The sequence below is a fragment of the Astatotilapia calliptera genome, chromosome 10, assembly GCF_964374335.1.
Source record: "Astatotilapia calliptera chromosome 10, fAstCal68.1, whole genome shotgun sequence".
Taxonomy (NCBI): Eukaryota; Metazoa; Chordata; class Actinopteri; order Cichliformes; family Cichlidae; genus Astatotilapia; species Astatotilapia calliptera.
Genome location: NC_137431.1, coordinates 23,231,933 through 23,258,707, shown reverse-complemented (window position 1 = coordinate 23,258,707; position 26,775 = coordinate 23,231,933). Strand labels below are relative to the sequence as shown.

The 26,775-nt window shown below is 37.3% G+C and overlaps 1 protein-coding gene across 1 annotated transcript in view; it reads right to left on the bottom strand.

The window, feature by feature from the left end:
• The window catches only part of gabrb2b (gamma-aminobutyric acid type A receptor subunit beta2b), a 65,949-nt gene that overhangs the window by 10,397 nt on the left and 28,777 nt on the right, over positions 1 to 26,775 (bottom strand). Inside the window, exons 4-7 of the mRNA XM_026182501.2 lie at positions 26,149 to 26,369; positions 13,833 to 13,915; positions 4,935 to 5,072; positions 2,843 to 2,995 (exon numbers count right to left, since the gene is read on the bottom strand). Of these exons, the coding sequence (XP_026038286.1) occupies positions 2,843 to 2,995; positions 4,935 to 5,072; positions 13,833 to 13,915; positions 26,149 to 26,369 (595 nt within the window). The remainder of the gene's footprint in view (positions 1 to 2,842; positions 2,996 to 4,934; positions 5,073 to 13,832; positions 13,916 to 26,148; positions 26,370 to 26,775) is intronic.

Genomic DNA, 26,775 nt, shown 5'->3' with positions numbered 1-26,775 from the left:
CATCACTCACTCACTTGGACACTAGAAGGGGGAATTATGTTAAAATGCTCTTCATAGACTACAGCTCTGCATTTAACACCATAATTCCCTCCACACTCACCACCAAGCTGGAGCATCTGGGACTCAGCTCATCTATGTGTCAGTGGATCTCCAACTTCCTAACTGGCAGACCACAGGCAGTAAGGATGGGCGGACATGTCTCAGCCTCCACCACTCTCAGCACTGGAGCCCCCCAGGGGTGTGTTCTGAGCCCCCTGCTGTACTCTTTGTACACATATGACTGTGTGGCCACTACCAGCTCCACCATCATCATCAAGTTTGCTGACGACACCGTCGTGGTGGGACTGATCTCTGATAACAACGAGACGGCCTACCTGAAGGAGATTAGGAATCTGGAGAACTGGTGCCAGAGGAACAACCTCCTTCTAAACGTCAGTAAGACAAAGGAGCTGATAGTGGACTTCAGCACTAAGCAGGAGAGGAACTACCAGACCCCTGTCATCAACGAGTGCCCAGTGGAGAGAGTGGACTGCTTCAAATACCTCGGAGTTCACATCACGCAGGACCTGTCATGGTCCTGTCACATCAACACCGTGGTGAAAAAGGCCCGTCAGCGTCTCTACCACCTCAGACGCTTGAGAGACTTCCAACTGCCCTCCAAGGTGCTCAGGAACTTTTACTCCTGCACCATAGAGAGCATCCTGACGGGAAACATCTTAACCTGGTTCGGGAACAGCACCATGCAGGACAGACGAGCTCTACAGAGGGTTGTGCGGTCAGCTGAGCGCACCATCCGCTCCGAGCTCCCTGACCTGCACTCAATCTACAGCAGGCGGTGCTGGACCAAGGCCAGGAAGATCGTGAAGGACCTCAGCCATCCCAACAACAGACTGTTCTCTCTGCTGAGGTCAGGAAAGCGATTCCGCTCCCTGAAGACCAACACAGAGAGACTGAGGAGGAGCTTCTTCCCGCAGGCGATACGGTCTCTCAATCACACCACCACACAGTACTGACCCACACATATAGTTCTTACACACACTGGACTTTCTGGACTTTGTTTTTGCACAACACTGGTCACTATATTCTTCATTTCCGGTTAATACTTGTACAGCTGCTGTTATTGTGTATATATTTATTTATATTTAGATTTCTTCATACATTCTTATATAGTTCTATATTGTGTATTGTGTATTTTGTTGTACAGTTATTTTATTTTCAACTTTAATTTATATATTTTATCTTATTCTTCCCAGTTAAATTTACCCTTCATTCTAATTTGTGTTGTACAGTTATTTCATTTTTAACCTTAATTTATATTCTATTCCTTCCTAGTTAAATTTACCCTTTTTAATTTTTCATATTTATTTCCTATCTTATTCATAGCCTTTTCCTTTTTTGTTTTCTTTAGGTCACGAGCAGTTGTCCAAGCATTTCACTACATATCGTACTGTGTATGACTGTGTACGTGACAAATAAAATTTGAATTTGAAAATTAGACACTGTTCATATTTTTGCAAGTGAGGAAACCCAGTGGTTCAGGGGGTTGGGACGCTCATCTTGTAACCGGAAGGTTACCAATTCGATCCCCAGCTCTGTCTGTTTTGGTCGTTGTGTCCTTGGGCAAGACATTTCACCTACTGCCTACTGGTGTTGGCCAGAAGGGCTGATGGTGCGATATGGCAGCCTCGCTTCTGTCAGTCTGCCCCAGGGCAGCTGTGGCTACAACTGTAGCTTGCCTCCACTAGTGTGTGAATGTGAGAGTGAATCAATATTGGAATTGTAAAGCGCTTTGAGGGTTTCGAAAAGCACTATATAAATGCAATCCATTATTATTATTATTATTATTATTATTATTATTATTATTATTAATGCATCACATTCAAAATGAGCAGCATTATAGACTTATTTTACTTTTTTTATATATTTAATTTGATTTTTATAGCATTTAAATTGTGCTAGTCATTGCATCCAGGCTTTAAGAAACATTTTTTCAGAGCATCCCAAGAGTTCTAGCCAATTAATATAAATTAATACTGGTCAAAATAGGATTCAAACAATTTTCCCAAGCTGTTGTGATAAGAGCTTAACAATAACAACAGATTTTTGCACATAGTGATCATGTGACATAGCCCTTACAAGTCCATTTTAATGCCTGAAAGGAGGTCAGGATAAAGTAGATTCTGAATCTAGTATGGCGAAGGAGGTGGCCAAACATTTCCCAACTCTGACCTGCCTCTATTATAAAACATTAACTTTTTTCATTAAATCCCATGCATGCCTTCCCCTGGACCACTACATATAGCCCAGTCGTCAATCAGCAAAATTGCCTTGTTGACAAAAAGGAGGGGTTGGGTAGAAATATAGATTAAGCTGAATGAATGGAATTCGGTAAAAAGAAGACAGTGAACCACTGATAAACACAGAGTAGCTCGTTACAAATCTCCCAGGCAACATGGGATTTACATAATCAAGAATGACTGGAGGAAATTGCGGCTCCCCAAAAAAGAACAGACGGTTTCTGGTTTAAAAGTAGAAACAAATCAGCCTAGTCAACCATCATTATAGTTCTATGATTTAACCCTATACTTGATTAATATTTGACCCACTAACACCCACAATACTTGCAAAAGATACAGTAACAGTGTGGTTTATGTGTAAAGTTCAAAAAGTTCACAAAATCGAGGAAATAAGCAACTAGAGATAAAATGAGAAAAGATGAACAAGAGAATGTAAGATGCATGCTCTTCATTTTTGTATTTAGTACAACCAGCACACAGGTTGGGCAAGCTTTCAACTACATATTCCCCTTTTATTGGCCTATTTATTGTTTTATGAACCTTACCTAGAGCCACTCTGGCAGCAGAGGCATCGTAGTTGATCCAGAAGGAGACCCAGGAAAGGATGGTGATGAGAATAGAAGGCATGTATGTCTGTAGGATGAAGTAACCAATGTTTCTCTTCAGCTTAAAACTCAGAGACAGACGAGGGTAAGAACCTTTGGAGAAAGGAGAATAATAATTAAAAATAATGTTTAAAAAAGAGAAAATGTCACGGTCTGTGGAGAAGAAATGCTGGTGTGTGTGGTGGACCCAGGTGCAAACGCAAGTGAGTAGACGGGAGTGAACTTAAACTGAAAGCGAGCCTTTATTATGGCTGATGACATAGAGTTCAAACAAAGCAGAAATACCGTGACCAAACTAAACTATAACTAAACTGGGAAACTGATACTGTGATAAACTATAAAGACTCAGAAAACTATGACGATGACTGCAAAGACTGGCCGTGAAAACATGGAGGGTGGGAACACAGATGACGCGACACAGACTAAAAGAAACACAAAGACTAAATACACATAAGGGATGATCAAGGGAAGTGGAAACACATAAGGGGGAACAGCTGATACACATGGACCTAATGACAGGACAGGGAAAGCGAAACTACATACACTGACATTAGACACAGACTTTCAAAGTAAAACAGGAAACATGGAGATTAGACGTGACCTGAACTTAACCACACAGACATGACGCATGACAGGTAGATGCACGAACCAGGGAGACTGAGTACAGGAGGAGATGACATAAACAACTAAGAAACAAAGGGCTAAGCAGCACCCTAGAAATTAACTAGACGAACTAAGCTAGAGCATAAATGAATACAAAAGATACATAAAACTCAACACTGGGTCGCACAACCCAGGACCATGGCAGAAAAGATGTGAAATGCCAAAGATATCAGGTGTGTGGCAAAAAATATGAACACAATCATCAGTAATCAGGATCAGTTTGAACCAAGTAATTTAAATTTGTTCTTTCCAATATCACTGACTGATGAGCAACTGTTTTTTACTACCTTCCTTAAAAAAAAGGTCATGGCACACACTCAAAATAAAGCTTAAAAATCTGAAGGCTGAAACATGCTTCATTAGGAAAACAGGGGTTTGTGACCATGTTGATCACGTGGTTCTGTCAATGACAGTGGTGTTCTGTCAGGCCAGAGGAAAAATCTCTGCAATTCTTGACTAAAATTTGTTTTGTGGTATCCAGAGGATAAAGTCTAACTTTCGTGATCTTGTGACTTTTGTTCTATGAAGATGAATGAGGACAAATCCAGGTTATTCCTGTATAGCCTGTTATTTGAAATGTCAGCATATATGTGATAGAAACAAATACAAATTTGGTATACAATAAAGTCTTACTACAATTGTCCAACTACAACACATTTCTTTGAGGGTTTTTTTTTTCAATTACAGAGTTTTTCAAATTAGCACTATAATTATGACAGTTTTATAACCAAGCTGTATCCAGTGAATGTTTGACACCAGGGGAATTCCCCCATTTCTATATTGGGTAATAAAATCCAGCACACTTCAGGTAGACACTTGGGTAAAGTTTCTTGCATACTAATAGTATACCAATACACAACAACACACATACATACACGCACAAGCAGTGTGTGCAGACAAAACAAGCTTTCATTGGTGCAGCTGCAACATTCATATTGAATTTACGTTACGCTATCATTCAGTGCAGCGGCTTTAACTAATCACCAAAAAAATCACTGTCCTGCTCACAAATGCTTGTTTGCATGACAAAATCATGAATATGAAAAACTTGAACATATGAATATTTCATTATATCAGGCAGTGTTCTCTTTTGTTTGTTGTTAAAATGTCATGGTATCATCTGCCTCCGAAGACAATGATTCATTCAAAGATCTGTATGCCTGTTTGTTTTCATGATGTTTAGGATTTCTGGAAATTATTTTTTCATATATATAAGTTGAAACAGTGAAAAAAGTCAGTACTGATAAAGTATGAAACATCTAAACTATTTTATGAATATACAGAGACACTGAGAGATATAATAATAAAGTAAAATTACTAGTAATAATAGTAACAATGATAATGAATCATGATTTTTATGATGCGTTACCTGTGGAGAAGACAACATTCTTGGAAATGAGCTTATGATCCACAATGGAGAACTGGGGAAGTTCGATCTTGTCTACTCCTGTCACAGCATTATCTCCTCCTCGCCAGTAGAATTCAATGTCATCTGTAGTGTAACCATCTGCGAGACAGTACAAGCAACAAGAATCACTGATTGACAATAAGGTCTACACACTATATCTGTTCACGATCTATCCCATGTCCTTCTTGTATATTTAATTAGTAATGATTAGGTTTGCATTTGTTACCAGTTTACAGTCTTTTGACTTTAGATGCAGTCACTGGGCTTTGGTTTACTGATGAAAAATTCATGGCAGTCCGCAAGGAAAAACTCTTTTATTCATTTGAATTTTTTTTTTTTGTAAAAGCATGTGCATTTTAAATATGCTTCCTATTCCTATTTGCTTCCTTCTCCTCAAAAGGCCTGCATAGTGTATATATGGTTTGAAATGTTTCTAAGTTGTGGGTTTGTTTACCTGTTATTATTTTCTAGTCAAAACAATCGACTTTTGTGCTCTTAACACTCCTTGAACCACACATATAACAGTTCGCAATACTGCAACCTTGGAAGAATGAATGCTGGTCATTAATTTTTGTGTAACTAACATATTAATTCTGTTAGCTACACAAGTAAAGCTCAGTAGTGCAATTACTGTGTGTTAAAATCTTATTCAAAGCCATCTCAACATGAAGATACCCTTACTATTTAGATCTCTCACTACTGTGCACTTCGCAATAACTGCAATGTGGCAAAATATTTATATGTGAACTAACGGTTGTGAGTGTGAGAGGAGATGACCTGAGAGATAGCTAGGATCATAGCTAAAATGAAAACCTAGACCTTCTGTGGCTGATTACCAAGACTACGTGAAGTACCTTCTTAAGGTCTACTAGAACATGGACAATCACTACTGTGACACCACAGCAACTTTGATCACTGAGATGCTTGGCTACAAGATAAACAGCCACAAAAGGCAGTACCCTCCATCAAGATAAAGGCAGCATGGAGGAAGATTAGCCAACTATTGGTGCTGCTAATATAACAAATGGATGCATAAGAAGTAAGCTTCCCATACCTGAGGCCTTAGAAATTGTCAAGCAAAGTCTCACAGCTATGGCCAGCTGCTTGAACCTGAGAGACTGAAGCCAGGTGGCAACAAAGAGAGGGAAAGTAGTCAGAACTGAGGGGATTGTACTACCAGAAGGCAACACTACAAACAACGAAGACAGCTACAAGTACCTGCAAATTCCACAGGCAAATGGGAACCATCAAGAGGCCGCTAGGAAATCTGCAATCATCAAGTTCTTGCAGAGAGTAAGGAAAGTCCTGAGAAGAACAACATCTAGGCAATCAACACCTATGTCCTTCTAGTTGATAATAATATCGTGCTGTGATAATAAGCTGGCCAAAAGAGGAGATAGAAGCCACTGACGGCAAGAAAAGAAACTTCCCTATTATGCAGGGATGGTTTCACCCCAAATCCAGCACCTTGAGACAGTACACTAAGTGTAAGGAAGGTGGGCTAGGACTAGTGAATGTCAGAACCAAGAATGGGACACCCAAATCCAAGATGGCCACAACTGACCGTGTGCTTAGTGAATACCTCAGGCAGAAGAAACCCAAGAAAGAAGAGGAGCAAGAGTAGGAAATATCATGGAAGGACAGGCCCCTGCACTGCATGCACCACTGACAGGTAGAAGAAGTGGCTGATATTAAGAAAACCTATCAATGGTTAGACAAAGGTGGACTGAAAGACAGCTCACAGGCACTAATGATGGCAGCACAGGAACAAGTTCTAAGCAGAAGTTCGATGGAGGCTTATCTGTCTGCTTTTTATTTTTATTTATTTACTTATTGTAATTTTTTTTTGTTAATGTGTATGTGACTTTCGGTCATTCTTCTATAACAAAAAGTTTCCAAAGAAGGAATGGTAAAATGACTTCCTCAGTACAGGTGCCAGAAAAGAAAAAAATCCTCATGGAGTGAAGTGTATAAGGAAATTATATTAGTTGAGATGACTGAAATGAAGTCAGGACTGGTCAGGGGCAGACAGAAATAATTTTAGTTTGGATGAATTTTTTAAGCGACAAAAAATCCAAAAGTACTAGCTTACTACGTGTAGAAATGGATCCTGGTGTAGAAAGTAATATTAAATAAATTCTAACAACAGCTTATCAAGCTTAAACGTGCTGCTGTTGTTTAGCCGCTGGTTCCCTCTTTCTGGTGCAAAGTGGGCCAAAAACAAACAAGAGAGACGGACTCGCGACAGAAAAGCCGATCAGCTGATCATTGATCAGTTTCATGATTGAAGTAGCAGCAGGAGAGCGAGGGAGAGCGAAGAGGCAGTCACTCCATATATCGGTTGTTATGCTTAACGTTGGAATGCTTTACAAACATTCAGAGATGAACTTACACACTTGCTTTACTTCTCTCTGGGATAACTTTCTCTGAGATGAAATGCTGGTTTGGTAGCGACAGGTCTCGCACGCCACAGCCGCTCTATCACGTGACGCATACTGCTCTGACGTGCTACGGTTATGAGCCGAGTTACGCCATGTCGCAAGTTTTGTGAGGCGTTTTTGTGATATTTTTTATTTCTCTCCGATATCCGATCAAATTAGATTAAACAAGACTGTTGCAAATAATTAAATTTTTGCTTGATGCATAAAGTTAAAATATTAAAACTAATAAAACAAATTTTAAAACAAGACTTTTTCATTTAAATACATTTTATATGATCGATTATGCAGAAAAAATAGAATTGGGCTGAAAGGTCTATTGCTTTATTACGTATTCAGGTTGTGTATCATGTTTTTTAAAAGTAACTAATTACTTTTGAAAATAAGTAATCTGTAAAGTAACTGGATTACTTTCTTGGAGAAATAATCAGTAATTATTTACTAATTACTATTTTCAAGTAACTTGACCAACACTGATGACAGCCAATGAGTGCGAAGGATATCTTTGACTTGTAGAAGACCTGGTAGTAAATACATGAGAGGGTTACCTAGACAACAAGAGTCTTTCTGAGCCATGTGCTTATGGTGAATTGACAATATGAGGTCATAGCAGTAATTATCAATCTGTGTTGTGGACACACTCAGGGGGGAACAGAGCTACTGCATGACTGAAGTGGATGACTGAATGGGGGCATGTTAGGAAAAACAAACTGTCAACAAACAAGGACTACACACACCTCTGTACTGTAATAGCATAGATGAGTAGAAGTTTGACCCAGTGCTCTTATAACTTAGTTTTTAGTTACCTAAGAACTTTAACCCTTAGACTGACTTTGCAATTTTATTTTACTGAAGTTTTTGTGTCAAAGTGTTTAGCACATTCAGATTGTCTTAATTCCCATCCCATATGAAATTAACTGCAAGGAATATAGTAAGAGACACAAAATAAATAATTAGTTGAGAGTATATCTATTAATTACAAAATGGTGAAATAAGAAACTTGGCTTTGTAACTATTAACTGGCACAAGATTACAGAACTTAGATTAAAAAAAACAATACGTTTTAAATAATAATAAAACACGGGGTGACGATATCTATTTTACACTAGCACAAAACCTTCTCTTATGGATTCCAATGTCAGAGAGCACCGCCAGACCAAAAGTAAATGAAATTGTTCACGATAACATCAGAGGAGATAGCAATACAATACTAAAGCTATTTAACTGGGACTCTGGCATATCTCCCTGACCAAATCTGACTCCAGGCATTTTTATCAAGCTTATGAAATAATGTCTCAGTTGATTTGTTTTAATGGGCAAAGAAGGATTTTGGAAGGAGATAAAACACTGGCTTTGATATTGCTATGGGCAGAAGATAATCAGGGATAATAAAAAAAGTGTTTTTTTATATACTTATTATAAAAGAATACCAAGTTCTAATACATATATTAAATACCACTGGCATGCAAGGTCATGATAAAGCATTATGAATCAAAACAATCATGTTATTCTTCACATCTATACTTTTTTTCTAAATATATTGTAAATAAAACTTGTAAACACATTTGGCATTTGCAAACATTTGAAATAAGAATACTTTGAAATACAGTATGCTGTGACTCCCTAAATTTTGACTGTTTATTGAAAATTATTAAAGTCACCAAGCAAGTCCTTTGGATTATTTTTTCCCCACAGTTTATCAGACGAAATGCATATCAACTTAATACATATTAATAGACATTCTGTGATGCGTAAACACATGTGTCCACATACACATTCACAAACATCACTCTCACACAAAAATCGATACTTGAAATCCACCCCCCGACAAATGCCTGCTTCACGCATAGCCCAGTGAAGCTGAGAAGGATACTCAACTCTAAATATGTCTGCAACTAACTTTGATTTTACAAAGTTCAAAGCGACTTTAATGTTATTCCTAGTAATTAAAAAATATCTTTAAAGTTTTGCAGTATACAGCAAGCTGCAGCTCACTTGGATGCCTGGACAGGGGCGGAACATCTAAAGATAAGATAAATAAATAAGCCATGCAAGCCCACGTGTGGAAACCATTCACACCCCAGAGAATGTCTGCAGTTTCCAAAATGGGCTCTGATAAGCAGTGATGGCAACAGCGAGATAGAGTGGAAGTGGCTGTCCATATGATGGGGATCACTGGTGCAGAAAATATAACTATAACTTGACAGAGATGCTGTAATGAAATGATAGTTTCATAGTGAGCACATATCGACTGAAACATCTAATGTAATGTGCCTTTTACTTTCCCCTCAGTACATGTAAAAGTTATCGAATACGTACATAGCTGTCTTAATTACTTTGTTTCATTTTATGGCTTTTAAAACAGCTTTGCTGAAATGACCAATTTTGTCGTCTTGTGTAGAGCCATACATTTTGTAAAGTTACTACACTACAAGTTTGTAAAGCTGCTACACGAAGATGCTTCTTGGCTAGTGTTCAATGTTTAACGGCTGACTGATCCTAATCTTGGTATGATTTATTGAAAAGGTTCACAGCTACTGTTGTTATGAAGTCAGTGTTGTATCTTTTGATCAAATCAGTTTTCTTTTGAAGGTAGGGCTATACAGCAGCATATAGACTGTATATTACTGTAACAGCGACACTGAGCATTATAAATAATGTATGAATGGCATTTTCAAATGCAAGAAAATCCTTCAATAATAGTCTAGGTGTGAAATTTTGTATACTAATACAAACTTTTGTACCATAGGATCTGAGTTGATCTGAATTGAAGCATGATTAATACTTTGAGATTTGTGTGCACGGTAACAGATTAATTAACTTTAACAGTTTTACATCTCGCTATGCTGATAAAGTGTCCACTGTTCCAAAACCTTATTTACTTGTTATGGAGCACTTTTGCCATAGCATGAATAAAAGCTGGTAAATCAGCGGTTCTACATTTGCCTCTAAGTCACATAAAGTTCAATTTGAAAATAGAATGGCTAATGGAGCGATACATACAGAGTAAGAAAGAAACACTTGTGGTGGAACTTTGAGAAAGGAAAAAAACACTGATGAATTTATAAAGGAGATAGATGGATGGAAACCAGTAGTCTACCCTTTTATATTAGCACTGTGAGTCCTTTAAACCTTTTAAGTGTGCATGTGTTTTCAGAGGTTTTGTCTATTGGGTATGTTTTAGTGGCTATGATAATTACACATACATAATCTATATGATGGATGCTCACAGCCACAGTTAGTAATATCCAGCTAGTTTCTTAAGAGAAAGAAAACACTCCAACCACATTAAAAGAGAAGGATGTGCGCTTGTGGTACTAATGACTGGACATATTGTGAGGTGAGCTCATATGTACACCACTAATGCTCCACTCCTCTCCATCTTCCTCTCAGTTGTTTACCATCATTCTCTGAACTCAGACAATTTGTTCAACTGGACACTACAAAGCAGGGGGTTACATTTGCAGTAAAAATATACATGAAGTTCCCATTTAGATTTTATTATAGTATTTTTTCTTGTCTGTCCCCTTGGCATGACAAACTATATATAGATGATATGTGGCAGTTGTGTGCATTTGTGTATGCAAACAGCAACAAGGACCTGCCATGATCCACTTCTATTCGAATATCACATGAGTGGCTAACAATACTCATACTGGCTATACCCACAAAGGTATAATTTGTATAAATACCAGGTAACAAACTGGTAGATAAACTTCTTCTACATAACATGGAAGCTCCACACATATGAGCAAAGCTCAAAAGGGTATTGAAACAACAAAATGTCAAAGGACCAGGAACTGGCGGTTAAAGCAGCAAATAGATAATAGACAGTGAGACAATATGAAGCCTCTTAACAATAATGAGCACCTTGAAGCAACTGTTATTGTAATTTGGTGCTATATAAATAAAGCTCAATTGAAACGAACAAGTGCTGATGAGCCCTTTCCATTGTAGGAATAAGACCCATACCATCAACGCTTTCAATGTCAAAATAGATATTGGCTTAAATAATAAAGTGGCCACAAGAGTTGGTATGGCAGTAACATCAATACAAACAAACTTCTGAGGGCACTGATGGTTCCATCTAAAGTCCAGCACCATGAGACTCCACCAGCCATGAAAAGAAGGATGGTGAGGATTAGTGAGTGTCAGTGCCAAGATCCAGTTGTGAGAGCCAATACATATTCCTGATGTATTCAGAACATTTCTGAATACATTAGGAAGATGGGTATTGGGGATGAACTGCTATGAGAGTGCCTTAGGCAGCAGAAGATGTATAGTATGTTGATAAGATGGCGCTGGAGTGACAGCAGCCTTTCCAAGTAGCTCTGCAACACCGCACCTTTTTTGTTAACTTTAACTTTTTTAGACTAGGCTTTTCAAACTTTTTTTCACCTTCGGTGCAATAGACTCAATACTTGAAATGTGCAATTCACTTGTATTTTTATTTTTATTCCTATTTATTCTATTTATCCCCTTCGTATATTTTATTTATATTGTCTCTGTATGTATATATGTGTGTGTGTGTGTGTGTGTGTGTGTGTGTGTGTGTGTGTGTGTGTATATATATATATATATATATATATATATATAAAATATTCTGTAACTCTGTAACTTCTGTCGGTGCTGTGCTTTTTTGGAAATCGAATTTCCCAGAGGAACCCACCCGAGGGATTAATAAAGTTCTATCTAATCTAATCTAATCTAGTAATGAGGAGGAGGAGTAAAATCTATGGGATACAAGCCCCTCCATGCAATGTATGCATCATCAGCAGATAAAGGAAGTGACTGAGATCAAGAAATCCTATCATTGGCCACAGAATGCAGTCCTGAAGAACAGCTTGAGAGCAGGCCCTTAACATTAGATCCATAAAGGTAGGATTCTACCAGAGAAGAATTATGAAAAGGTGCCCTGGAGACTGTTAAGCACATAGTAGCAGTGTTAAGGTTGCAAGCTGGAAAGACATACACTGAAAGGCATAACGATGTACTGAAGATATAGCACATGTCGTACATACATGTGCCACATATGAATTCAAAGTACTTATGGAAGAGTTCCAAAATTTTTGAAAGAACAGAGCTTCGAACTAACCAACCAGACATGGGCGTGGCTGACATGGGGCTAATTATAACTGTGAGATCTAGCAGTTCTACAGTAACATAGGAAAGATGGAGTATGAGAACACTGAGAACTATCAGAGGCTGCTGGACCAGCTGGAGTAGAAATTGAAAGTAAAGCTGCCCAAAAGTAAAATGAGTATTGGGGGTTTAACTCGAGTATTTGCGAAAGGGGGGGGGGGATAAATGCAGCAATCAGTTTACTTTCTAAGCAATAACTAAATGACAACAATGACAAAAACTGACAAAACATGCATGATATATTTAAAATGTTTTCTTCCATTCTACTTCCCTTTATTACCCCTTTCCTCAAATAAATCACCCCATTTATTTATTTATTTATTTACTTACAAATGTGTGTATGTATTTATTTATTTTTATTTATACAGTTTCCACTTCAGAATATGCCTTGATGTATTTTGTAACTATTTAACTGAATACAGAAAGCTTGATTTTAATTATTTTCTTATTGGTATTTATTCTGTCAATTTATTTTTTGTTCTATAAATGTCTTTCAGAATGGATACAGAATATATCCATAACTGAAATGCAGTTATGGAGCTTTATATTCCTATCATGAACCAAGCAAACATTGTGGTACGAACAATGTGGTTTGTGTATAATAATCATGGATTACTACAACAATACTCTCACAGATACTTTTGTAGCAGGCTGCTAGATTACAAATAGCGTGTTTCATTTGAACAGTTTGTAAAGCAGCTGTGAAGCTGCATGAACCCTTAGCCATGAGTACAGAAAGTAAAGTTCCAGTCAAAATAAAATCATCTGACATGACAGTCATCGTAAAACTATGATAATCTTAATAACAGATAACTGTTACAAGAAGCATATTTGCATTACTGTTTTGTGTTAAAATCCATGTATTGTGTGATCCTGATGTCCTTTAAACCTTCATGCTATAATTCCCTTCATACATTAACACCAGATTTATGCCTTTCAGGGTGTAATGCACTTTAGCAGCATTGCAGGCATTCAGATGTATTTATCATTATTCACCATTAGTTCTTATTAAAGCTAAATTTCAACCACTTTTGTTTGGAGGTAAATTAAATTTCTTTGTGAATGAGTGGCACAGTCACTCATTTTACTTTAACTTTACTTTACTATTAAAGTACAAAGGAAGAACACGGGCTAAAAGGGACAAATTTAAATTGCTAGACATAAACCTAGAATTTTAAACTGTTAAACTGAGTCGACATATTAATTCAACTCTGATAAGAAAACACATTAATAAAAAAAAAAAGAACACATTATGGTCATTAATGAATCAATTACTTACAACTTTCTATCTCAAGTGTGCAGTTTTGCTCATCCAGTGGATACCTTCTCAGGTCCATCATACAAGCAGCAGTGGTAGTTATCCTGAAAAGAAATCACAGCAAAATTAGAGAGCAAACTCTATTTTTTAACAGGGTAACTACAGCAGGGACTAGACAAAGATATATAATATAGATGCTGTTAGTTGTGAGAATCAACTTTTTGTTTTGTTTTGTTTTGTTTTTCTTTTAATTGCCTCATTTTATTTACTTTTAATTTATTTTCTAAACAGTTTTGATGACCATTTGCTAGCTGCATGGCACTGAGTAACTGAACAAAATCCAAATCTTGTAAAAATAAAATAATACATAAATAAATAACCCTAAATTATTATTATTATTTTTTTTTAAAGACTGGAACGGTGGTAGTGGTGGGAACTCCACTGGGCATTATAGGTGAATAGCTAATCCTTATGTCCCAATTCTAGCTTTGTTTGGATAATCCTGTGGGTTCTCTGTTAGGTTTCACCTGGGATATGAATCACTGTGGGGTTTATTCTCTGTGAGACAGTGGTGACAGCAGCAGAAGAGAGAGATATACTGTAAAAGTCAAAATGAATGTAATAATGCCTTAAAATGCCATATGGGATCAAATTAACCTTATTGAAAACTTTGACTTTGTAGGTCAGTATTATTGTGTGAATAAAATGATGATGATGTTAGTGTAACTGGAATCAGCACAATAAATAAAAAATTTCAGACTGAAAGATCAATATTATACTTTCATTTGTTTACTTATAGCAGTTACAAAAAATGTCATATAACTTAAATAAGTATGATGTTACGTTAGTGTCAGAGTTTTATTTAAGTGTGCACTCGTCTTGTCAGACATCACCTTTTCATGAACATTACTGTTTATTGTGAGATGCTGCACAGACAAACAAAAATGACATAAATTGTACAAAGCTATTCTTTTAATAATTAAAAGAAGAATCTAAGTTCCTTTGAATATTAAACAAGGAAATATCTTTATTATAGCATTATTACAGCATGGTACTGATGGGTTAACACTCCTAACATACAGCTATATAAAAACCTCAAATATCTGAGTTGTTCAGTTAATACATTCCATTAAAAAAGTACTTTAAATGACATTTTCACATAATTTCCTGTTTCCAAGCTTAAATGGGACTTGGCTTTCAAATATAGCACCTGATGTGCCACAAATGAACACTTCATGACTCCATGGAGCATGCGAACATCAATAAAATGATAGATTATTATCTTCATGGGAAATGGTAAAGATAGATAAAACAGCTTGGGGGGAAAAGAGAAATGTTAGATTACTGCCCCCCAAGGCTTAACTTATCCTTTCCCTTTAGCATAATAATTCAAATGTGAAAATATGTCATGACTTCAAATGAGGGATGAGAGGCAATCTAAATAGAATCTTGGTGTTTTTTTTCTTTGTTTGTTTTGTTTAACATTTTTTATTAGATGGTATTTCTATGTTTCATGTTTTACTAAAAAGACACTCGAGGAATTGATCTCAGCAATATGTCAAGACCCTCTTTGACCACATAACTCTGACTCTTTTGATGTGAACCACAATTAGGAGCATATAGAGCTTTATAGTTCCACTACACATACTATTCTGATTTCTGACTTGCTGTTTTTTATAGCTATTAATACTATTTAATGCTTTAGTTTGTTATAGTTACTCCACAGTGTCGCATTCACCTAACACATGAAAGCTTTGAGACCAGGAGGAGACACAAATTTCTTTGGGGTTGCATCAGGAGAGGCATTTAGTGTAAAAAAAAAAAAGAAAGAGGAAAAGAAAAAGAAAAAGTAGAGTTAGCTAAATTGGGCATGTTAAAACAACCACTGTGTTAACCCTTTGTGAATAACAGAGCAACCTAAAGCAGTTTCTATCTTAATTTCTTGTCATGGATTATGAGAAATTAACCAAAGAAATGTACTGCTGTGGTAAATGTGCTTATATGTGTAAACAACCCTGGTCAAAGAACCAGAGCTTACTGTTTTACTACTTCTATCCTATCATATTCTGTGGATACTGTATCTATCACCATAAAGGCATTCAGCCTTTCAGTCAATATCAAAACAAATAGGCAGCAAGGGATAATAAGGGATAATAACAGAAGGCAACCATGAGTCAATAGATAAGGTTATGTTGTCCATCAGACTTTGTGAAAGGAACATAAGGATGAGGCTGTGAGTAATAGGCTGCCATTCTTTCCTTGACTCTGGTCTTGTGTGAGAACTTCACTCCCACTGAGGGAGTTGCCACAGAGCAGCACAGCATGGTGGGTAATCGTCTAGGCACACCTGACAACATAGATAAATTTGTGCCAGAGGAGAGGCTCATCTTGAGTCCAATCCTCTGTTACACAGCAGAGATAACCATGCTTGTGTGCCTCTGTGCCTCTTTCGCTTTCTTTGTTCTATCTCTCTTTTACTATGCCATTATTCAAACAGCCACTATAATGCCAATACATTTATATTCATAAATTACAAACACCTACTATACAAACACAGAAAGATTAATGGACATTCAAATTAAGGATATAATCAACATTACATGATATTATTTGTAAGCAAAGATTTGGAAACAATTATGCACCAGCGTTACAAGATTTTACTAACACCTAAAAGGCATCCCATAGTCTGTGTCTATGGCAAATATATTAAAACAAAATCCAATAACTGACAACATGTCTGCAAAGAAGCTAACAGCGGAATTGGAGACAATATTCTCCTTTTATGCTCCACTTGCTGGATTATGGGACGTTTTAAAAAAGGAGACCTAAAACTTATCCCTGCCTCACTTAAACTGAGCATCCATCACATCAGTTATTCTTCTGTGGCCCACTTCCTACCATGGAGAGGGGAATAGGATCTTTTAGGAGACTACTTAGTTCAAACACCTTGTTAACTTCAGCATGTCTCACCTATTGGATAAAGTTTATTGACAACTTCAGTTTATTCTGGAACTGTAAAGATCACTCCAAGATACTTGCTGCCAATCTATGTCCTGCTCTTGGAACATCTAATACTAATTAAACTCTGTGAATAATTCAATTCAATTTTATTTATATAGCACCAAATCACAACAACAGTCGCCTCAAGTCGCAACAAGGACAGAATACATAGGCAGGACACCATACATAGTCAGACAGAATATGCTCCTTCCTCCTTAACTAACTCCATCCACCCTATTATCCAAAGCTTCCAGAGGATGTCCCTGTAACGACCTGCAGCCAAGCCACCTGGCTGTGACAGGTGGCTTGGCCTGAACTCACTCACTGGTCAACGTTCCACACTGAAGCTGAGCCAAATTGAAGATATATTACGCAGCAGTGGTTACACACATCACCAATCAGATGCGTATCATAGATGAGACAGACTCCATGCCACTTGTCTAAACAGTGATCCTATGTGGCAAGATCAAAAGCATTAACCAAGTGTACTCAGAGTGCACAGCTAATGCATTTAATTTATAAAGTAATATATTACAAAAAATGATCTTGATTTTATGTTTTTAACCCAAGCCTGGTTAAACGAACACAACAGTGCTATGATTACTTTTCAAAAATCTCCTCTGCGTTTCCATTTCATAGTTTCGACTATAAAAGGCAAAAAAAGGAGTGCGAATGGGCATTGTATACAATGCCAGTGACAAGCAGCTTTCATAAAGAAGATGAATTTAGAAGCTTTCCTGCTTCTAAAATCAGGTAAAACTGAGGTATTTGTACAAAAAAAACAGTGGTAATGGTAAAAAACTGTGGTAGAAAACAAGGTGATGCCTACCAGTGTAAGTGTCTAACCAGACACTTGTTGCTCTCCTTTTGTGCAGGATCTCTCAAATTACAAAAACATCCTGTCTCAAAGTGATGCTGAAAAACTAGTTCATCCATTTATTGCTTCTAGGATATCTATTGTAATTCATTTATTATTATCATGTTGTTCTAAAACCTCCCTGCAATGCTTAAGTTACTCCAGAATGCTGCAGTACTGTCAGGGACTATAAAGACCATATACAGTGGGGCAAGAAAGTATTTAGTCAGCCATCGATTGTGCAAGTTCCCCCACTTAAAATGATGACAGAAGTCAGTAATTTGCACCAGAGGTACACTTCAACTGTGAGAGACAGAATGTGAAAAAAAAATCCATGAATCCACATGGTAGGATTTGTAAAGAATTTATTCGTAAATTAGGGTGGAAAATAAGTATTTGGTCACCTCAAACAAGGAAAATCTCTGGCTCTCACAGACCTGTAACGTCTTCTGTAAGAAGCTTTTCTGTCCCCCACTCGTTACCTGTATGAATGGCACCTGTTTGAACTCATCATCTGTATAAAAGACACCTGTCCACAGCCTCAAACAGTCAGACCCCAAACTCCGCCATGGCCAAGACCAAAGAGCTTTCGAAGGACACCAGGAAAAGTATTGTAGACCTGCACCAGACTGGGAAGAGTGAATCTACAATAGGCAAGCAGCTTGGTGTGAAAAAATCAACTGTGGGAGCAGTCATCAGAAAATGGAAGACATACAAGACCACTGATAATCTCCCTCGATCTGGGGCTCCACGCAAGATCTCATCCCGTGGGGTCAAAATGATCATGAGAACGGTGAACAAAGATCCCAGAACCACACGGGGGGACCTGGTGAATGACCTGCAGAGAGCTGGGACCAAAGTAACAAAGGTCACCATCAGTAACACACTACAACGGCAGGGAATCAAATCCCACAGTGCCAGACGTGTTCCGCTGCTGAAGCCAGTGCATGTCCAGGCCCGTCTGAAGTTTGCCAGAGATCACATGGATGATACAGCAGAGGATTGGGAGAATGTCATGTGGTCAGATGAAACCAAAGTAGAACTTTTTGGTATAAACTCAACTCGTCGTGTTTGGAGGAAGAAGAATACTGAGTTGCATCCCAAGAACACCATACCTACTGTGAAGCATGGGGGTGGAAACATCATGCCAAGGGGACAGGACGACTGATCCGTGTTAAGGACAGAATGAATGGGGCCATGTATTGTGAGATTTTGAGCCAAAACCTCCTTCCATCAGTGAGAACTTTGAAAATGAAACGAGGCTGGGTCTTCCAACATGACAATGATCCAAAACACACCGCCCGGGCAACAAAGGAGTGGCTCCGTAAGAAGCATTTGAAAGTCCTGGAGTGGCCTAGCCAGTCTCCAGACCTCAACCCCATAGAAAATCTGTGGCGGGAGTTGAAAGTCCGTGTTGCTCGGCGACAGCCCCAAAACATCACTGCTCTCGAGAAGATCTGCATGGAGGAATGGGCCAAAATACCAGCTACTGTGTGTGCAAACCTGGTAAAGACCTATAGTAAACGTTTGACCTCTGTTATTGCCAACAAAGGTTATGTTACAAAGTATTGAGTTGTATTTTTACAAATCTGTGTTTGTATTTAATCATTAGTTATTATTAAACTCTCTTCCACTCCCTTCTTTTCTCCTCTCTCTTTCTCTCCCCTCACCAACAATAGATTGTGGTGAATGGCTGCCCTTTCTGAGCCGAGTTCTTCCAGAGTTTTTTTTTCCTATCAAAAGGAAGTTTTTCCTTCCCAGTGTCCCCAAGTGCTTGTTCGTAGGGATTGTGTGATTGCTTGTCTTTCTGATATTGCAGGGTTTTTACCTTACAATATAAAGAATCTTGAGGTGACTGCTTTTGTGTTTATGGTAACGTATACGTAAAATTAGGGCTGTTCAATATAACGATATATATCAGATGGCGATATGAAAACGTCTATCGTTTCATATTACGCTATTGTTTGTTTCGTGGAGTCGCAAAATAAACTGTTTATGGCAATATTTTTCATCGTTTTGATGGTCACTGTAGAATTTCTTAAAGTTCTCTCTTTCTCTTATACTTAATATAATCACCCTACGGACGGACAAGCGACTGTTTTTATGCGTTGTCGTTAGCAACAATGACGGTAAAACCATCGCGTGGCTCTGCCGTCTGCTTGTTTATTTTCCACATAAACCTTTCACAATAAAGCTGAAGATCCTGTTGAGATTTTTCAAAATAAACCAAATCACGTGAAATAGTATGCACAGTGTTTACAGACGAGAAGCTAAAACGAGCCATCAGGTAAAAAAAAATACTCAGAGAAAACTGCAGCTGTTTCAACTTATGTAACACTCGACTCCAGGTACACGACGCCCAGCTGAAAACACTTTACGGAAGTAGAGCTGCCGAGATTCACAGAATTTACAGAAAATGTAAAATTTTTGTGATCTATATACCGGTATCGTTGTCGGCACAATAAATGTCTTATATTGGGATATGAGATTTTGGTCATATCGCAATGCCCTACGTAAAATTAAATTGAATTGAACAGTACCGAATCTGAACAAACAACACTTAAATGTGGAGTTCCTCAAGGTTCCATTCTTGGACCTCCACCATTTAACGTACAGTATGCATGTTCCCTGTTGTTCAGATTACATAATATTATAATTTCCTATCATTGTTAGCCAGAATATACACAAAGAAAAAGAAAGTCTCTGCCAATAGAAAGTGTGACACTTAAATCTTGAAATCGTGGAGTCATTGGTTCACCTAATTTTCACAGCCACATAGCGACAGTTAGTCTCAGGCTTTTCCCATCTTTTCCCCAGCTTTTTCCCATTTAAAGCAAATACAAAAAAAAAAGTAGGAGATTACTTAATGTTACTTATAATTTCAATATTAATATTACACATTACTATTACTTTACAGGTATAGTAAAATAAGATCAGACAGCTCTTATGATAAACTTAAGTATTACTTTTTAAATATTTTTGCTAAGAAAAAGAAATGTTGTAATTTACTTAGTTATTCAAAAAATGGAGGTAAAATAATAAAAACAAAGCCATAGAAAGAATATTTTAGGACAGAGGATGTGAAGAGAGACAGTGAGCAGTCTATCATAACATTTCCTTCTAATGCCAGTAAAGAAGTTCAAAGGGAAGAGTTCTAACATTAACATGCTGTTTCATATTACACACCTCAGGGATTACCACCCCACAGAGTGTGACGGTGAGGTTGTTTGAGCCTAAGAGGTTTAGATAGATTCTCCTTTTCTTTCTCTCTTGTCCCCTGTCTTTGTCAGCATTTATTTCACACTGATGGATTTACTGCTGGTGATGGGGCTCTGTGGCTTCCATGTGTTTAACCAAGGAGTAAATTGCCGGTTACTTTTCGGCAACTTTCTGATCTCTGTGTCAAGTCGGAGTCACCGGTGTAGAACTCAGAGCACAAGCCTCTGGCAGGGCTTTTAGAAAACATAAATGTTATGCATGTTTGTATGAGGTAATGTGTGAGCATGTTACGTAGCTGTTACACTGTAGAAGTGTGCATCAGATTGCCTATGTTTACTGCTGTCTTGCTCTCCATTTACCCTCTCATTTCCCCCAGTTGTTCCATCCATTAAATGATGCAAAGCCACATTTTTCAGTCTGCTTACACTCCCTGGTTGCTAAAAAAAAAAAACATTCCCTGAAAAAGCTGCCAACCACACTAAGTCCCATATGTTGCATCACCTGCAGTGACCCTCCATATTTTTCAAGCTGTGCTCAGAGATTGGCTTGCTGGATTGATCTAACTTGTGAGGTCAAATCAGGGCCAAGTAGCTTTAAGGGAAGAGACTGGATTTCAGGCCAAAGAAATGTGCGGGCTGTTGGTCACAATCACAATAAATATGAGTGATTAATGCGTTGCAATGATTTACTTTTGTTTTTTACTTAAATATTCTCAGTCACTTATTTGTACTCAATTTATGCTGGTCTTAGTTTATAGTAGTTGCAACAGAAACATTTGAAGTCAAAAACATAACAAATAATTAATTGTACAAAAACATTATAATTTAGTACAGTTAAATTATACATACATAAAAAAATAGTAGGACTCAGAGAAGTAGGTCCCTTTTATTTGGGGTTTTCAGTGAAAAATATCGTAAATGTTCCTTGCACTGTACTTGGAAAGGAGTACCCCTGCATAATTGTAGTCTAGCCATTTTCTGTGATTATAAACAAAATACTCCACTCTGATTGCTGGCAGAGCTCAGAGCTCATTGAAACAGTGAATGTGCTGTGCACCAGAGCTGCATTATTTGATATTTAAGATAATGACAGCATTTAGAGAGTCATCATTCCCCATAGCCAGCTGCTTTCCACCCACTGTTGTCCATGAAAATATAGTAAGTAGGATGCTCTAGGTAAAACATTAACATTTAATCTTAATATTCAAAGACATTTTTTTGTTAATTCTCAATCAGGCATTAGTTGTGTATGCTAAGAGCTCTCCTAAAGCTGGGTTTAAAGGTGGGTATTTTTCAGTGATAAACACCCTATCTACCAACAAATACTCCCTATATATAACAAAGACAAAACACCAACTCTTGTTTTGGTTTCTCAGCCCAAAAATGCTTGCAGTCTTATTATTTTATATTTGCTTTTGCACAGGTAATATTTGCCCTGGAGTCAATTTTAGCTTTTTGCTTTTCTTGAAAGCAGCAACAATTGTGGGTTTAGTTCTAAAACATCTGCAGATGCTATATTTAATTATATTTTCAAAACATTTTTCTTTGTGACAGTACATCTTCCCGAAACACCACAGGTCACTGAACATGGTTGTAGGGATATTTATTTTTGTCATCCTGTAACTTCATATGCCAAAACTGCAGAAGTCCCTGCACCTGGCTTGTTTTCATCTAGAAATAAATCTTTTAAAAGCCTTTATAAAGCCTGAAATTGCTGTTTTATCTTTATGCGCCTATAATAACAAAATAGCCAAAATTTATTAATCTGTCACGGGTTTTGTTAGATATATGATGGACTTAGTTCAGACTGCTTCCAGTCTAACCTAAATCTAATCTTTTGAATTGCATCCACCTATCCATTTTTCTAAACCATTTATCCAAATAGAGCTGTAGAGATAGAGGGCACGTTCTAGAGAAGCTGATAGTCCATCGTGCCACTATGTTTTCGTCCTGATTTTATTATGCATTATTGTTACATTTTTTCATTCAAATATTTTTAATTGATGTCAGACTACAAGAATTTCCATTTGCATGAATTTCATCTTAATGCATGCTTGTGTCTACACATTTTTGTAGTCTAATTGAATTTATTAACATAATAAATTGAATAACTGCACAGCTTTAGTAGGTCTTCAGTGGGCATTAATATGCTGTATCTGCATGTGCTGTGTGGATTTATGAGCACTCACTGACCTGCACAAGATTCCATGACCCAATTTAGGATTTGCAAAAATCTGGTCATCCTACTTACATGATATTGAGTGTCAAAGGTGATGGATTTCTTCCCCCAATTTCAGTCTAATCCTACTCCATCCAAAGTAATATTTGCACTTTGTGTCAAGTTCTTCAGTGGATGGGAAACGTTCAAACCCATATTTCGTGTGATTATGGATTTTTTTTTCCATTTGGATATTGCATCAGTGTGTTGATAGCTGTTCATTTTACATTTAACTTGGATGACCTGACACAAGAATGATTTGTACTATTTGAGTTCTATCTCAGTATAATCTGACCTTCACAATCTGCTACTGCCTCGAGCTTTCTTCTGTTGGGTTTTGTTCACTTTAGACATTCTAGACATGAAGCACTTTGGCTTTGAAGCAACAGAGACTTTTTGGCTGCTGCTCGATCCATCAAAGTTTAAATCTGGTAGGTGTCCATTATATGAAAAGTTTATTGAACTGTGTGCAAGATAAGACAGTATAAATGAGAAATATATCAGTCCAAAACTGTTAAATACAAATGAATTAAAAACAAACAAAGGAAAACATTTCCTCCCAATTATAAAGGAAAGGTTTGTCAATTAAAATATTTTTATTATTCTTACACTACACTTTTAAAAGATTACTAGTGATTTATTTTGCAAATATAGCTTGCTCTGAATAATTAATCAAGCAATTGATAGTATATGATGGGCAAACAAAACAATAATAACCTAAGAAGTGTAGCTAAGTGAACCCTATGATCAGGCCATTGAAATTTGCTGATGATACAGTGCTCATAATTATCACTTCATCTGCCAAAACAAGGAGGAGAAGTGGATTATCTGATGGTGCAGCTCTAACAACTTGCAGTTAAACATGCTTGGAGACACTGGGCTGCAATCCGTACTGACCACTCAAGCACACAAATTATTGAATAAATAATTAAAAAACAAAACAAAAACCCTACCAGCAGAAACTCAAAGCATTTTAAAATTATATTGAGTTTATTCTTGGCTCTTTGATCAATTTACTATTTAGTTCTTCAACCATGCTTCAAAAAATTTGAAAGGGAGAATTCTCTCCAGCCTTTGTGCACCTTCAGGGTCAGGGAACATACAGGTAAAGTCATCCTGACCCCGAACATCTCTAGACAACCTTTTTGAGCTATCTCCCTAGCTGAAAAGAACAAATGATTTTGTTGATTTTCTTTCATGATTGGCCACGTGATTGGATTGTTAAAGTGGAGATCCTCTATAATGCAATGTGGCATAACATTTGAAAAAATCTTATAAAATTTAGAGTATTTATAGACAAATTCACAAATAGAACAATACATCTCTAAAGCTTGTGTATGTTGTTTTTTTATCCCATTTTCTTTCATTTTCCCTTTTTTGCATGAGAGCTTTGGATTTCTTCCATGAAAATTGACTGTTGATTATTCTGATTTTAGCACAAGACAATGTATTATTTAGAATTTTCCACATAGTGCTTTCTTCTTCCATTTCTTCATCTCAGAAAAAATGTCTTATTCTTCCTTCTCCATCCTCTTTATCCAACACCAGCAATGAAGAGTATCACAGAAAAATATAATAGCAAGATTCCATTTTAATCCTCTTCTTAACACATCTCTCATCCTTTGTCTTGTGCTCTCTCAATCTCTATTAAATTTCACCGTCCCAGAGCAGATCCGGTTCATCGTCATGGTAGCCATTAAAGTGTTATGATTTTCAATAACATTTTATAGACTTTGGGCATAAGAGGCCTATTTACAAAATGAAATGATGAGACATCAGTGAGGAGTAAGAAACGCATGGTCATCATGTTAACTCAGAGAGGTTGAAACTCAGTGGAATGATCAATCAATTTATATAGTGCAACTAGGATTTCTGCTTCGGGTCTCTGGGAAAGAGCTAGGTTATGTCATATTATCATATCAAATACCTGCATGGAGGAAAACCATTGAGATATTTAAAGTAGTTGCCCTCCTAAAAGTTTGTTTTAAAAAACGTTGCAAAAGTTGTGGTGTTTTTTAGGTAGAGAAGTATCTTGCTGAATGTGTACAGCATCGTTGTCAGCAAAAATTACCAATCATACTTCATAATTTGTCACCTAATGCTCTTTGATTTTCAGTAGGTTAAATAAATTTAATGGCTTAAATATTTAATCATCTCACAGTGTTAGTCAACCCCATCAAAATTACTTTGATCGTGAAAATGTTTAACTATTGTTAGGAAGAAAAAGTAATCTAACATCATTTATGCAAATCTAGTTGACATGTAGTAACATTGGGGTAACGGGAAAAAACCCCCCAATGTGCTCAGAAAGGTGTAGCTGGCAAGGCAACAACAGAAACGGTTTTATTAGCAGTGGTACTGAAGAACAAGATCTAAACTAACTGAAATGACATTTACAGAGTTCAGTGTGCTGTAGCTGACTATCTAATCAGCCTTCAAATGAGCAATGTTAGTACTGAACGTCCCTGGATCTCGAAAGAAACAAAAAAGTAATTTAATTTCAGATGAACTTTCAAGGCTTTACACCTACAGCTATTCTAAGTACATCTGCTTTTTATACTTGGTGGTGAGGTAAATTATGCAGAGAGCATGCAAAAGACTTGAATTTAGTGTTACACAAGCCTTTAGTGAGGCTTGGCTTGGTGATGTGCAGACGTCTTTTAAATGAGGACACAAGTAGGTCACTTCCTCAACATTATCATTTTTGCTTAGGGGGAATGTTGCACCTCCCATCAGTAGTTTTCTTCATCTGGCTCTAATGAGCTAATTACTGACTTGGTCCAGTGCAGCAATGGTTGTCTCACTGTTACCTCACCTGCAAGATTTTCTTTTTTCCAGGATGTTTTCAAGATGTTTAAAATAGAAAGTATGCTGACAAGGATTAAGTATGAATTGTTTGACAACATGAAGTAAAAGAGAACACAATTCTTGTGCAACATGTTTGTCATTATTTGTTACCAAGGTCATGCAGCATTTGTGCATATAACATTTTAGTTCTTGTTCTTGTGTTGACAAAAATGTTATTTTAAGAGATTAAAATCTCACCTTAGACCATATAATACGGTACCATCTGGGTGCAGTCGGATCATTCTGTTTTTTACTGTGACACCATGGACAAACGATTTCTTGTCATTGAGGAAATAGGTGTCAGGCACCCAGAGCTGGTCAGCGACCCGGTTATCTAAGGTCAGGTTGAGGGGGATGTCAGAGTAGGACAGCCGCTTGTCTCGCCATGCCTGCTGGAAGTACATTGTCAATGTGTAGTCCTGCAAGTGCACAAAGATGGGCAAAGGAGGACAGAGAAAAGAAAAGAGCAAGAAAATAGAGGGTAAAGATAAAATGGTAGGAAAGGAGTTGGGGAAGCATGGAGGAAAGATGAATAAAACAGAGAGATGGAGAAAAACAACAGAAGAGGTGGTTACTTCCCCCCAAAAAACAAGCATTTTACACAGCTGGTCTGTAAGACTTTTCTTATGCAAACTCCTAGATTAGACCAGACTAGACAGGCTTCAATATTGGATGAAGTTCACTTTAAAGCAAATGAAATAGTAGCACTACAGGCCAAAAAACCCTCAGTACAAAGCAACTGGGAATTCCTTCTGTTCATAGAAACATGAGGTTAAGACAGATAGTGTGAAAGAGTGTGTATGTGTCAGAGAGAGGAAGAGAGCG